The sequence below is a fragment of the Lichenostomus cassidix genome, chromosome 19, assembly GCF_008360975.1.
Source record: "Lichenostomus cassidix isolate B80296 chromosome 19, HeHo_3.0, whole genome shotgun sequence".
Taxonomy (NCBI): Eukaryota; Metazoa; Chordata; class Aves; order Passeriformes; family Meliphagidae; genus Lichenostomus; species Lichenostomus cassidix.
Genome location: NC_139499.1, coordinates 7,591,694 through 7,606,217, shown reverse-complemented (window position 1 = coordinate 7,606,217; position 14,524 = coordinate 7,591,694). Strand labels below are relative to the sequence as shown.

General features: G+C 42.7%; 1 protein-coding gene across 1 annotated transcript in view; it reads right to left on the bottom strand.

The window, feature by feature from the left end:
• Positions 1 to 14,524, bottom strand: part of TRPV3 (transient receptor potential cation channel subfamily V member 3) — a 27,531-nt gene extending 13,007 nt beyond the window's left edge. Inside the window, exons 1-5 of the mRNA XM_085078753.1 lie at positions 14,161 to 14,524; positions 13,548 to 13,680; positions 9,706 to 9,850; positions 5,556 to 5,642; positions 1,513 to 1,635 (exon numbers count right to left, since the gene is read on the bottom strand). Coding sequence (XP_084934879.1) covers positions 1,513 to 1,631 — 119 coding nt within the window. The 5' untranslated portion in view covers positions 1,632 to 1,635; positions 5,556 to 5,642; positions 9,706 to 9,850; positions 13,548 to 13,680; positions 14,161 to 14,524. The remainder of the gene's footprint in view (positions 1 to 1,512; positions 1,636 to 5,555; positions 5,643 to 9,705; positions 9,851 to 13,547; positions 13,681 to 14,160) is intronic.

Sequence of the window (14,524 nt, the reverse complement as noted above, 5' to 3'; positions counted from 1 at the left end):
CAAAGCAGGGTGCCACCAAATAGCCAGGTGCTGATGTGGCCAAGTGCTCTGCCCACAGCCATCAGCAGGCTCTGACAGCCTCCTCCCCGCCTGCCCCTCGGATTTCCTGTGCTTAATTACAGACTGGCTGTCCACCCGAATTCCGGGACCTTCAAGAAGGGGATGTTTCTGTCTTTCAAGACAGTGACTATTGCCAGCACATTCTGACAGTGAGAAATGCCACCCTGGCAGTGCAGCAGCTGCTGGTGGGGCAGTTGGAAGGAGAGTTTTGAAGGAACAGGATAAAGCAGAGTTGAAACATATAATTAATAGACTATGTCAAACCCCTGCATTAAAATCCACGTGATCTTGGTGCTGTGCATTACAGGAATGCTGTCAGCCACACCCTGAGCTCTGGGTTGAGAGGTGGGAAAAACCCCAAGGTTACTATTCCTGAGGCCACAATGAATGTGAGATATGAGTTAAGTAATTGAGGGCTTGGGTTTGGCAGTGTTCTTGTAACTACAAGAACATGGAATTGCCCCTTTTTGAAGTGCTGGGTGTATCATGAGCTGTTCAGACACCTTGTCTCTCCCATGTGCCACCAAAGAGCTTCTGTTTTTGAATCCAATGACAAAAAGACAAATTGGACCACCCAGGCAGTGGATCTCAAATAACTAATAGCACCATTCCTGTGAAAAGTGATTCCTCTGATTATTGAGAATTATAAATGTCAGAAGACCCACAATTGCCCAGCCTTTAGAGTTTCAGAAATTGCCATAATAACCAGTAATTATCCAGAGTGAAAAGTTTATGAATGAAAATTCATCCTCGCTCTGCAGTAACTTGGTTGACTTCAATAGCATAATATCAGGCAGGAACTACAGCTTTTATTTCCCCATTCATATTAAATACAGACCCTCAATCCCTCTATTAATTCTCTAATATAAATTATGAATGAAAGTGAATATTTTATAGAACAGCAAAGAAGTCTCGTTAATCAGAATAATGAAAAATAGAGTGAATCCAGGTTTCTGTTTGTGATAGGATTTTTCAAACCTCCTGCTCTCCCAACCCTCTGCATAATCTGTCATATTTCCATGGGAGGCTAACTTTGAAATGCTCCCTTTTTTTCAGGCCAGCATCTCTTATATAAAACCTGGTGTGTTCTTGCATGTGATCTCTTAAAAACAGATCATTTGATGTGAAACATTAACCACATCATTAGACCACATTTTTGTAAGGTTTTACAGGTACATGGAGTGGGTACAGAAAGCCCAGCTGGTGTGAGACTGACTTTAAACACTGGTGCATGAGCCTCTCTGGGGATGAGGGTTAAATATTTGTCCCATTAGGGTAACACCATCCTCTGTCTTCCTAACTCTTCCACTTCTAATCAACGTAAGTGTGGTTTTGTCTCTCTCATTCCTAAATGCAACAAGAACAAAGATGTTGGTGGTATCTCAGTGCAAAGATCTCCTAAAAGAGATAAAGCAGGGAGTTTTAGTGGTTTAGACTGAGCTGCAGTCCTACCTTTTCTTTGTGGGAGTGCCTTCAGTCACCTTTTTCTCTTGCTGGTTTGGAGGGGGAATTCCTGGTGGATTTGTTTTCTTGCCCATTAGTGGAACAATTTCGTTGTTCTCTTTAATCATGTTTCTGCAGCAGAAAGATACCAGTTACTAGACTCCTGCTCCTGAAGAAACTGTAGTGACCAAATTGCCTGTTTACAGTTTCTTCCCATGTAAACACACTAATATTGATCCTTTTTCCCCCACAGTTTCTCATTTTTCAGATGTTAAGCACACAGACCCCATTTCATTTGTCAAGGCTGGAGGGTTATACATGACTCATTAAATTTCAGTCTATGGAAAGTGGCATTAAAAGTGGTACCGGGAGAACTATAAATGTGAGCCTAAATTAAACTGAAGGGAGCCTGTCAATCACAGTGACAGTGTGTGTTATTTAGAGAAACAGAAAGAGCACGATGACTTTTATAAGTAGCCCTCAAGTTGTGCATCTTTGCAGTTAATCTGAGTAGTCTGCTCCTGTCCAAGATAATTTCAGAAAAGGGGTAAATTCCACAAAGATCTGTGCAAGAGACAACACATGAAGGAAGTTTCCAGAAGTGAACAAAGAAAAATGCCTGAAAGTTTATACTGCATTTGATCAGCAGAAGCAGCAGACTCTGAACATGATGAACAGGCTGAGCTCAGCTAAACCATCAAATGGATAACATCCAGGAATTGGGTCCTGGTGATTTCTCAACATTTGTTCAGGAAAAAGAAAAAAAATTATGATACTACTGGATGGAAATGACCACCAGCACATGTCACAAAAGGATCTTTATGCATGTCACTTGCCTAGGAACACCCACAGCATGAATTCTGTAAGTAATAATGAATAACTCTCTCCCTGTTTCTCAATCTAATACTCAAGGGCATCATTTTAAATCATCCAGGATAATTTGAAAGCAAGAAGGTGAATTCAGGATACATTAAAATTCACTGAAGGTAAACCCAGTAAGATTTATGAGGTCAGGGACCCATTCCCAAGGAAATCAGGGGTGTGCCCTCCATTCCCAAGGACAAATGGTAAAAATAATTTGCCTGCAAGCTTGAACAAAATGAACTACACATTTTTTCCCTCCTACTCCACTTTCCTTAATGTGACAAACGTACACACAAACTTTCTGCTCCTGTCACAGTGCTGTCAAGTGGGCCTTAGCACCAGGATTCCTTCATTATGGGAATATCAAGATACAGAAAGCAGATTGTGAAGAATGTTTGAAAAGACATGACACCTGGTGTGAGAGAGGAGCCAGGAATATCAAATACATTGGTATTTGAGTGAAAGTCTATTAATGCATAAACAACAAATGTTTAATTATGGCAATTTTCAATCCCAAGTACAGAGAACTGAGAACTTAGAGGGTCCAAACACTCTTAAGTGCAGCTGCAATCTCTTGGCACTGGATGGAATAGGAATTTGAAACATTGGAAAGGACTCCTTACCTTGCAAAGGTTGGCTTAAGAAACAGGCATGAAAATAAATTTTTCTGTGTTTTCCACCATTGGCAGGTGTGTTCAACACTAGGAAACATTCCTAGTTTGGATGAATTCCCTTGGAATTCATATCACAGCTTTCATAGAAATAATTTATAAAGGGAAATATTTTTACTTGCATACAAAGTACACCACAGCTTTTAGTAAATGCACAGAAGAGCTGAACTTGGAGATTACACAGTGGAGGGAAGAGGGGGTTTGTCTGTGCCCCTGGAAATGCCACTCACATAGTCCCCAGACACATGTTGTGTCAGTGAATACACTGATAAACATTTAGTCTAAACACAGCTAAAACAAATGACTGTTGTCTTGCTTAGTTCATAAATAATTCTGCTATTTACTTCTTTCCAAGTACTTAAAGAATACAAAGCAGTGTGTGGGCAAAGATACTTCCCGTCCTGAGGAAGAGACAAATGGGACACTTGACATAATTCAAATATAAGGGGATCAGAATATGGTGGTGATGGACATGAAATAGATATAAAAAAGAAGTGACTTTAAAGGAAGAGAAGAGTTGGGAACAGATGGAAAAGTCCAAAAGCCAACTAAGAGTTGCCAAGTGGAGAGGGGCACAGCTGGGAGGTGTGTGAAGTCAGAGGGGTGGCAGAGTGGAATGAGGAGCTGGAGGAATAAAGGTTGAATTTCTAAGGCACACAGGGAAGAGCCTCACATTTGTGAGTGATGCTGGAGCTGCTCAGAGATGGCAACACCTTCCTGCAAGTGAAGCAGCTCCAAGCCCCATTTGCTGTTAGGAGAGATTTTAGCAATGACTCAAGAACAGGCTGCACCTCTGAGGAGAGGTGGGAAATTATCAAAGATAGCACTGGAGTTGTATTGGATGATGAAGGACCATCAGTGATGTAATGAAGCAATTTGGGAAGGAAAAAGAGGACAGATTTCCTTAAGTATAGAGGGACTGTGCTTTCAAAAGCACAGAGATGTGAGTGTATCCCAGCCAAAAAGTCTATTTAAAAGGAGATCTCAGTCTGCCCAAGTAAATAACTGCAGGCACAACAGCAGAAGTACCTTGTTACACTGCTGAGGTAGCGTCTGTTTCAGTTTTAATCATGATTAATTGTGTGCTAAGATGAAAACTAAGCTGAGCTTTCATGAGCAGCTTCCAATGCATTATCATTTTCTGTCATCTATGACATATAGAGAAAAAATAGTGCAACAGCCTGAAAAGTGTCAGATCTAAGTAGTGCAGCTTGTAACCTGATACAGAGTGTTGTCTTTGGTTGTGACTATTTTCTACCCCCATCATCTTGTTAATTGTTACTTACAGGCCACCAGAGAAGTGGCTTGTTTGAAGTGGGCAGCAAGACAAAAACATTGCATTGATTTATAGTATTAAGAATGACTTTGAAGGGGATCTGAGAACACTGAGGGCTTGGTATCTGACCTCCAGCACACTGGGGATAAGAAAAGGACATTAATCTGTGATGGTGAATGGGATTGTGCCATTCCTACAGCAAGTGGCACATGAAACACTATCACAGACTCACCTGCTTATCTGAGAAGAAGAAAAATCATACATATCTATATCTTTATATCTCAGTAACAGTTCACAGGATGTGGCTAAAGAGAGAATCATAGAAATCAGAAGAAACACTCAGCTGTGATACTGGGGCACAAAGGTCTCCTCTTCCCTGGGGGCACAGGAGCAAGAGCTGTTTCATTCACTGCCTCCTCACAGACCATGACACTTTCCAGCACCTACGACCTAATTCTTATTGGCTCATAAAAAATAAATCCCCTCCCTGAGGGGAAAGCTGATAAAACTTCATTCTGACTTTTCTGCGTTATTAGGAGACCTAGCAGCAGGAAGTTGCACTTGATAGAGAGTTTCATCTTTCTGTAAGATTTTTGAACTTTTGAGGGGCATCAGTAGACATCAGGCACTACCAAAACTGTTCTTGGTGAGAAATTTTTACTTTCCTATGAAGGTTTTTCCTAACAGAAATTTTTAAAACCTCTGAAAAGCAACATTTTTCGCTGAGAGAAAAATGCTTTGAGATGATTTACCCACCTCTTTCTGAATTAAATAAAAGGAAGAAATTTAAGTGAGTTGAAATAAAAACTTGCTCTGCTAGGCTGGTGCTTTTACCTACAATGGTCACTACAGCAGCTGAAACTTTTGGTGGAAGATGAATATATTAGGTAGGACTCAATCTCAAAGGTCTTTTCCAGCCTTGCTAATTCTGTGATTCTGTAAAGTTTAGCTTGTATGATATCATATTTTGGATCCCTTCAGCACAGGAATTAGGAAGTGCAACAGTGTTCCAGGCTGACAAATACAAATTAAAATTGGCCTATCCCTCTTCACTCCTGAATGCCCAAGGAATCAGTGTGGCATAGCTCAGGGGAGAGATTTCCAAACCAGAAAAACAGAAACAAGCACAACAGAAAAACATTCTCCACGTAGAGGATGGGTTTCATCTTTGTCTCTGGAAGATTTCCCTCTCTCCAGAAGCATCACACCCCAAACACCCCCAGAGCTCCCCGAGCACTCACCCTGCTCACGACACCTCCATGCCGGCATGGACAGATCTCTGCGGCGAAGATCAAAGCAGTGCCCCTCTGCCAACATCCAAAACTCATCTGCCAAAGCAGCAAAACCACTTTCAGGCTCCAGACTACCCTAAAAACACAAACCCACCCTGCTCCAGGCATCCGGTGCGCTCAGCTGGGAAGCAGAGCCGGAGAAGTGCCGAGGAGCTGCGGCCGTACGGGGTTTGCTCCATCTGAAATTAGGGAGCAGGGAGAAACTGGCCAGACAACAACTCTTTACTTCCCAGCTGCCAAAGAGGGATGACACACATGCAATAATTACACACCGAGGTATTACTAAAGCTGAGTTGCTCACAGATGACTTCATGGCAGCGGTGGAGTATCTCAGATGATCACTGCTCCTGCACTTTACATGCTGTTTTCAAAGGAAAATGGTTATGCACTTGAATTTGGGTTGTAAATTACACCCTTTATGTCATGCTCAGTTTAATATATAGCGTGGAGCTGCTCAGAAGGCAGAAACAGGGAAATGATCCTAGGTGCTCCAGCAAGCAAAAAATTTTGGTGTTGCTTTGAAAAATTACAAACTACGTTAGAAAATCTTATGCTTTCACTGCAACGTCAGTGAAAATGTAGTGGAAATGTTTAAATTGTTCTCTGCCTGTAGTAGTTTCTCATTAATATGTCCCTATAGAGGCTGTGGAAACACAACCAGTTGGGTTTCACATCCCTGTGACAGGGAATTTTTCAGCATTTGGGACATTTTCAGCATTTCACAGTGTTTTTCAGCTTTGCTACTTTGGAGCTGTTGAGCAATGGTGAATGCAGAATTCTGGTCTGGAACATTCCAAAAGAGTGACCATAAGTTCCTCTGCTCTTTTAATAGAGTCTTTGCATTATCATCGGAAATAGAATGTTAAAAATTGTATGACTTTGCAAGGTGTATTTACAGCTGCTGGTCTTGACTTAATTATTAGATGGGAGTTCAAGGGGAACTACGTAAGCAGCAAAACAGGAATGTTTTTTCAACTGTAGACAAAGAAAAAAAAATAAGTTCAGGTGAGTTTTTTTGGTAGGAGGTAGTTCAAAAATTTGGCAATAAAACCAAAATATCTTTGGATACTACAGCACAGATGCAGACATTTTAATCCAAAGACTATGGCACTAAAATACATCTACAAATTGCAGGTAAGCTCCTCCTGTTCTTGAAGTATCTTTAGAAACAGGTCTGCTGGGTATTACATTTGCCTCAGATCTTGTGTGAAATGCCAGGAGCACTGCACAGTTCCTGGTGATGAATCAGCTTCCCAGGAGCTGTGTGGGGAAAGGGGCTGTGTCCAGGCTGGTTGCATTTGGCACTGGGAATCCCTTTGCTTGGATGTGCTGAGCACACATCCAGCTCTGCCTCACACAAATTCATGTTCTATTCCAAACCCTGTGGCAGGAAATGCTGTTCACATCTTGCCAAACGCCTGTGCCTAAGCTAAAATGTGACAACCCATAGTGAACTGCTTTGATGGTCTTTTAGCTGCTGCTGTAACAACCTGGAATAAGGACTGGATGCTGCCCTTCCATCCTGCCTGGGAGAGCACCAGCTTGGTTCTCAACACAAACTGCCAGAAACTGTTTCATTGAAGTCACTCTGGGAATGGAAACAGGCAAAGCCAACGAAATCTGGGTGAAGGTGCATTTGAGGACTTGCTTTACCTCTGATCAAGCACAGCAATAGAAATCCTTTTGCTAAGGAGAGAAAATGAGTTTGGCAGCAAGCAGGACTTTGAACTCAGAAAGCAGCTATATCTGAAAGCACCCAGATCTGTGTAGTTTAGCAGAATACAGGACCTAGCAGCAAGGTCTATTTATAATGCAGTAGCAGTTATACAAAGAGGAAAAACTGGGACAAGCTACAGCAAGAGAGGCAGAGCCCTGTGCCCAACCTGCCCATGGAAAGGTGCAGAGACTGCAGGAGCTGTTAGCAGCTCACACACAGCAGCTCCTCTCCATCCTGCCTGCTCTGTGCTAACAGCTTTTCCTTGCACTGTGAGGACAGCCCTGACTCACTGAACCTCAGTGTGGCCTTTGCAGCTCTCAGATTTAGGGAGCAGGAGCCCTGCCTGTTTCTGGCTGATCTCCCTGAAAACAGACACCACATGGGTGCTGCAAGGAGCTGAGCTGAGCTGCTGCTAAGGACAGACTCAAGAGCCAGGAAATGAGAGGCAGAGCTACAGTGTCACATCTGTGCAAACATTTTCCTCCCGTTTTAATCATTAACCTGCTCAGCCTTTATGTTCCCTGCTCCACCCTGATGTTTTTGACAAGGCCAGCATTTTCCAGGAGCTGTGGAGGGTTTTGCAAGAGGCTCTGTCATGACCATGACCATTTTATAGAGTTTTATAGCAGTCTCCAGCTGCTTCAGCTACTGAAGAGATGCCATAAAGGTCAAGAATATTAATAACATGCATCTCTTACTAAAAATTACTTGAAAACTTTAGCTTTGGACAGTCTGTGCAGCACAAATAAGCAGCAGAAGGCCCTGTGTGGCATTAGTTTGTTTTCCTAGCAAGTGTTAGACTAAGTAGAAACTAAAATGAGCAAGATAGAGGAAGCCCCAGATGGGAGGGAAGGAGCATTTGGAAATCTGCCATCTGACATCAGCGAGTCAGAGCTGCATTTGCTCTTCTGCTGATACATGACACCATCCCAGGCAAACTCCCATTAGAAGTTATTCAGATTTTATACTCAATTCTGTGATTTTCAGTATCTCAACAGAGTCACTGAGGGGAAAAGCCATTATCTAAATGCATTTTTAACATTGGGTAACAGCAAGAATAATTGTAAATTACTTATTTTCATCATTCTGCTCCCCAAGCTCCTTAAAAACAATTCAAAATTTGAAAATTAAAACATTGAGCATACCAGTAGCAGCCCAATTTCCCTTAGCATAGTGTTTAATTGATTCACAGGAGTCTTCCATGATTTTTCACTCTGCTTTCCTCACCCCTCCCCTTGGAGTTAAACTTGTCCTGGTTTCACCTCTGTGTGCTGCTACACAAAAAGCTTTTCACACCACTCCACACAACTGAGTAGCACTTGCAAATATTTGTATGTTATGCTCATAAATTACAAGATAAGAGGTTGCTTTATGCAGCTGAGCAACAGGAAAATGAATTAGCCTGTAAGTGTGTGACTATCACCTACCAGGAGACAGCCTTGTGGAAAGTCATTCCAGGAAAACACTGGGACATCACTTACCAGTTGGTGCAGTCTGGACTGCAGGGACAAGTCAGCCTCTTTAGCAATGCTGTGATGCATATTTTCATAGCACACATGCCTGGAGAGTTGATTCCCCAAGTTCCCTGCCATGAAAAAACAGTCCCATGCACAAGAGGATGGAGAAGGGTTGCTGGAGCCTCCATCACAAGTATACTCCCTGCAACTGTGTCACTGTACAGTTTATTCTTTTTGCTTGGGCAAAAGAATAATTATCCCAATTATTTCCTATTCATCCAAATTTTCTGGACCCAATTCAGGCAGCTCTCCAGCTGCTGCCCTGAGAGTTCTGCTCAGCACAGTGAGGAGCTCCACTCATGACACTCCTCAGTCTGTCTCTGCTGTTGCCTTCCCTTCTACAGCTGAGCCTGGGAAAATGAACGTTTTTATTCTCCATTTGAGCACTGCTCTGCTGAATCACAGCCAGGGCTCACATTAAGAGATACACAAGAGAACAGAAGAGCAGAGCAAAGCCTTATCCTCTATCTCAGCTTTTACCTACTCCCCCCAGCCATAAAAACCACAGCTCCCTCTCTTGCTCCCTTATTATACCCTCTCCCCACCTGACAGAGTGCTCACTTCCACCTGAATCTCCCTAATTCCCACATCTGTGGCCAATTCCCTATGCAGGGATGGGCTCTGTAATGATTAAGTTGAAAAAAGTGCAGTAAAAATCCACTTTATATAAGTGGCATTGATATTTGACTTCAGGTCATAGTTATCCCTTCTCTTGGCACAGTTTCAGGACTACCTAAGCATGAGATAATAATCAGCAATGGGAAGAATGGATTTGTTACTTTTTTTCCAGTGTCTTTTTCTGTATTTGTGCTGCTTTTAGTGTCCCCTGCCACTCTTGAGGCAAAAAGTGACAGCCCAAACCCACAAAGCCCTTTGCCAGCCCTCACTGTACAGATGTGCAGGGTGGTGGCTGCTGCTCCTTGTCCCTGTCCTGGGATGATGTCCTGCTGCTGGTGCTGTGGGTCACAGGCTGTGCACAGGCAGGGGAGAGTCTCACAAGGGCAAAAAACCTTTGGAGGCAAAAATAAAACCAATTTTAAAACCAGTTTTAAGACCACCTTTTCCTGTTACTGGCTCTTGGTTCAGTGGCCCAGGAGGAAACCAAGTCTCTAGCGTGGCACATCACACCTCAGTGAGATCTCCCAAACCACAGACCTCTCCTGGCTGCTGAGCCTCACATTCCCAACTAGGTCAGCATTGTTCTCCAGCTACTTCAGGGTGAGTTTGTGAATCTTCAGTTGTGGTGCAGAGTTTCTGGTAACGCTGAGCAGCACAAGGGAGTGAAGCAACATGAAAATGCCTCAAGGAATACACTGTGAGGAAAGCTTGGCCCCACCTAAACGCTGCATTTTTTTTTTTTTGGCTCAAGTTTGTGCTGCCACTGTTTGACTCAAATAGTTTTTGGAGCGTGAGCACCAAAACTGGGGAGGAACTTTCATGTTGTAATGATTTCAGGCTGAACTAATGGTTCGGTCATTTGATTTTTAAAAACATCAAACCTCCCTCTTTAGAATGGCAATACTTTTATCTATCTCATCCATCAAAATCAAGGGAATGGTTCATTTCCATTCCCTCTCTAAAGATCTGCTCAGACCTGTAAAAACTATGACTGGAACAAAAATTCACCCACTATCAGGTCTTAAACTGAGAGCTAAACTTTGCATCAGCTGTAGCAGCATATGAGATGCTCAGGAACTATAACAAAATTAAATCCCTGCAAGTTCCTTCCACTATTTGTCAAGGTTTTTCTGGAAAATAAATGAAGCAGAAGTGAAGGTGAACATCTACCAGTTGAAACAAACCCTCAGATACTTTGTTTCCCCAAAACAAGTGCTCTAAAACCTGCTGCAGTCAGGATACACTGGATACATCTGCTTCCATAGGCTGGTGGTTGAAACTTCCAGTGATTCCAAAGGGAAGTTCTTTGGGCAGACACATATTATGCCCCAGCATCTTTTCAGGATACATTTTCCCTGCCTCAGTTTCAACCCATAATTCTAATTAAAAACTCTTTTATTATGCAAACCATCATCTTCTCTCTCAACGCTTCAATTTTCAGTTATTTAGCACTTATTTTTTAAAAAAAAGTTTCTGTTTGATCTTGCAAATAATCCTCTTGTGAGAGCTTTACCTATTTCCAGCCCTAAACTCCTCTCTCCTGTGTCTGGTAATGAGGGATGTTGTGTTCCTTGTGTCTTCCTCTTTGCCAGCTGAAAACTCCAGGCTTTCCCGCTCTGACTAACAGGAACTGAGGATCCCTTTTCCCTGGGTGGTTCATTATCCACATTCTCCTTTGGAAGAAGAGGAACTGCCTGGGCTAAACCTCTTATGTCAGCTTGGGAAGGAATGACTTTGACTTGGTGACATGGCTGGAAACTGCTCTTTCTGGCTGAGTGAGTTGGACACTTCCTTCAGTTCCTGTAATTGGGAGCTGCTCCCGCTGCCTGACACGGCAATTCCACTTTTCATACCAACATTCAGGTGACTAAAATGTTGATGTTAGAGGCTGATTATAGCCATGACTGAGGAACACAGCTCTGGGGGATGATGGAGTCTGAAAAACCTCGATGATCCTGTGAATGTTGGCGTCTCCTCATGCCCACTCACCCCCTGCACACGGAAATGGGGAGGGTTACTAATGGAGAGGGAGCTCAGCCACAGCATCCCAAACACAGCAGGAAGAGAGAAGTCCAGTGAGCTCAGCTGGTTGATTTCTCCTCCTTCCCAGAGAAATAAGTGCTTCCCACCATGTATTTTGAATATTAACATCTGAGAAGATTAACAGGAGAAACTGGGTCCGTATTTCCTCTGTGGAAACTATTCCAGAGTGAGAAGTAATCCCAGTCTGCATGGTGTGGGTGATGGAAAGCACTTCAGAGCCCTAGAACCACATCAAGAAGACCCAGGGTGTCTGTGCTGCACCTGGCAAAGATAAATCTGATTCTGTGTGATTAATTTGATCAGAGGCAGCAAAGCAAGACAGTGGCTTCAGAGGGAGGCTGTCCCCAAGGCAGGGGGACCAGCAGCCACCCTACACATGGTGTGGGGGCCCTCTTGTGGGCCCTGCTCTGCCCTGGACCCCACTAAAAACTGCCCATGAGCTGCCTCAGAAGGGATTAACACTGATGTTTAATTAGGGCAAGGGATATTCAGACTTCAAGGCAGCTGGGACAGAGGGCATGCATGAACAACAGCCTGTGTGGCTCCAAGGTTTTCAGGCAGGATGTGTGTTTTTCTCGACTAATTCAGGAATTATTGGAGTTTGAAAGGCACAAGAGCTCAGTTTTCATGGCTGACTCCACCACTCTCAGGTATGGAAATGCTGTCAAGACTGAGATCATGGTTTTGTTTTTCCACATGTTCATGGGTCCATCTTCACCTCCCAGGAAGTGCAGCCCAGCTCACCCCTTCCTGCCATCTCCATCCCACACACCTTTGCAGTCATTGCTAATTACAGCTGTCACCCTCAGATGGGAGGTGAACACACCAACACCCTCCATTTCTCTTGCTCCAGTTCCACTGTGGTTATTGGGAGCTGGGGGTTATATATATATATATCTTTATGTCCAGTTGTCCAAGCTGATCATCTCATATTAAGTGTGGACACAAATTAATGTAATTAGTAACTGTGAGAGGACAGATTTTTACCACCTGCAAGCCTCAAAGAAGAGCACAGGAGCTATGTTCTGTCTCTAACCCTGCTCATGGTGAAATAATGATACAAACTTCAAACTAAAAGACCTTTTCATGACCTGCAAAATATGTCAAGGTGAGCAGAACCTCCACAAAACAACCTGAGTAAAGGTAATTTACTGCAAGGCCACGCTCCTCCTCAGTGGAGGTGTCAGCAGCAGAAGCAGAAATGTTCTGGTCCTGGCAGAGCTATTCCCAAAGGACAAATACTTCCTGAATTGGAGTCACTGCCAAGCTGAACCTCCTCATCTGTGGGAAATAAATCTGTGCCCACTGCAGAAACTGAAGTGATGATATAGCTGGAAATTCTGAGAGGTTGGTAATAACTCCCTCTAGAAAAGAGGGATAATTTTGTTTGCTTCCCAGAGAAGATTAAGGGATTTCAGAAATGCAACCAAAAACCCCACCAGCACCACCCTAACCCACAAATATAGGGCATTTACATTCTTAACCACAGCATTATTCTGATGTATGTTTTCAGCCTGAATTTCAGCATTTCTGGTTTTCATTAAGAAGTCCTCTACAGTCTTTGTGACCTTGTTGGAGCAGGAAGGGACAGGAAGGCAGAGCTGTAGAAGGTGTCCAGGTTACCCAGGGCAACTGATCTTTCAGGACAGGTACTTGATATAAATCAGGGTGGACTTTAAGCAATAGATTAGATCTCCATGAAAAATGGATCCCTCCCAGGGAAAACAGAAATTTCATTAATACTTTCCAGCTATATCATAATCCTGGTGTCCCTCCAAGCACAAATTTGCCCTGGCTGCTCCAAAGGCATGGAGACAATCAACTGTTTTTCTGGTCAGCTCCTTTCTATGTTTATTCTTAATTTTAATAATAAATTATTTCACTGTCTCAGCTTGTCTGGCCTACTTGGCTGTGCTTGTTTGACATGTGGATTGTCTCTTGCCACGTTCAGTGTGGAGCATAATGAAGCCTTGAGAGGAATGTAGAGACTGCTACCAAGGGTTTAGAGATACAGCTTTGTAAGGGTATGAAACTGAACACACCTACTTTAAACATCTTCTGTGGTTTCTTGTCCATCAGAGACATTAAATTCTGATTATTTCCCGTTCAAATTGTGACTTTTTTTCAAGCAATTCTTTCAAATCCTTTGGCAAGTTTCTCTGGTTTTACCCTACAAACTCTGTGAAAATAAAATTACATTTGTCCTGAGCGATGTTAACCAAAGAAACAAGAATTATTAGTCCTCTAGATGGTGCTACTATTTCAAATAAAGCAGCTGGATGTTTGACGATTTCCTTGAAAAGAATGTATTCTGTAGTGCCCCATGAAAAGGACCACAGTGAGAAATCCTGACCCCAGTAAAAAAGTGATGTCCCACAAGCCAAGATTTCATCTCACAGAGCAGTCTGAATGCAAACACATCAACTGCTTCTCTTTAAAAGCAGTCAATGTTCCTGTATTTTATTAAATGCAGAAAAATTTTAAGATTTATTGATGAAAACTATCTGTACTTCAGGTGGAACCCCAGGAACAGCTGACAGCCCTGGTTAAACACCTTGTTGCCTCAGGAATACTTGTGTGTGCACTGAGGGGGTGTTAAAGGCTGTTAACTGTGTGTTCTTTAGGGATACAAGGAAAGAAGGTAAAACCATTTATTTACCTTTTCTTACCCAGCACAGCTGCACAGGTCCAGCACTGAAATATGAACTGCTGTCTGTAAGACAAATTCTCTTGTCCTTAGTTTCTCTATGCTCAGTCACTTTTCAAGAAGATGACAAAGTTCCTCCTATTCTTTCCTCTCTTCCCAAGGCTCCCATCTGTATTTTCAGAACAGCTGCCTATTTTCTCTCTCAGGTATTTTTCCTGATTCTCCTTGTAAATCCAGCCAGATGGATTTTCAGCACCAGATTTTTTTCTCTGTTGCTGCCAAAGTCAAGAACAAAAGCTTTCTAATTTCAAGATTATTATTGTTGTACATTATTATACATCTGACCTTTGAAACATATATTCTCTATAACCACTAT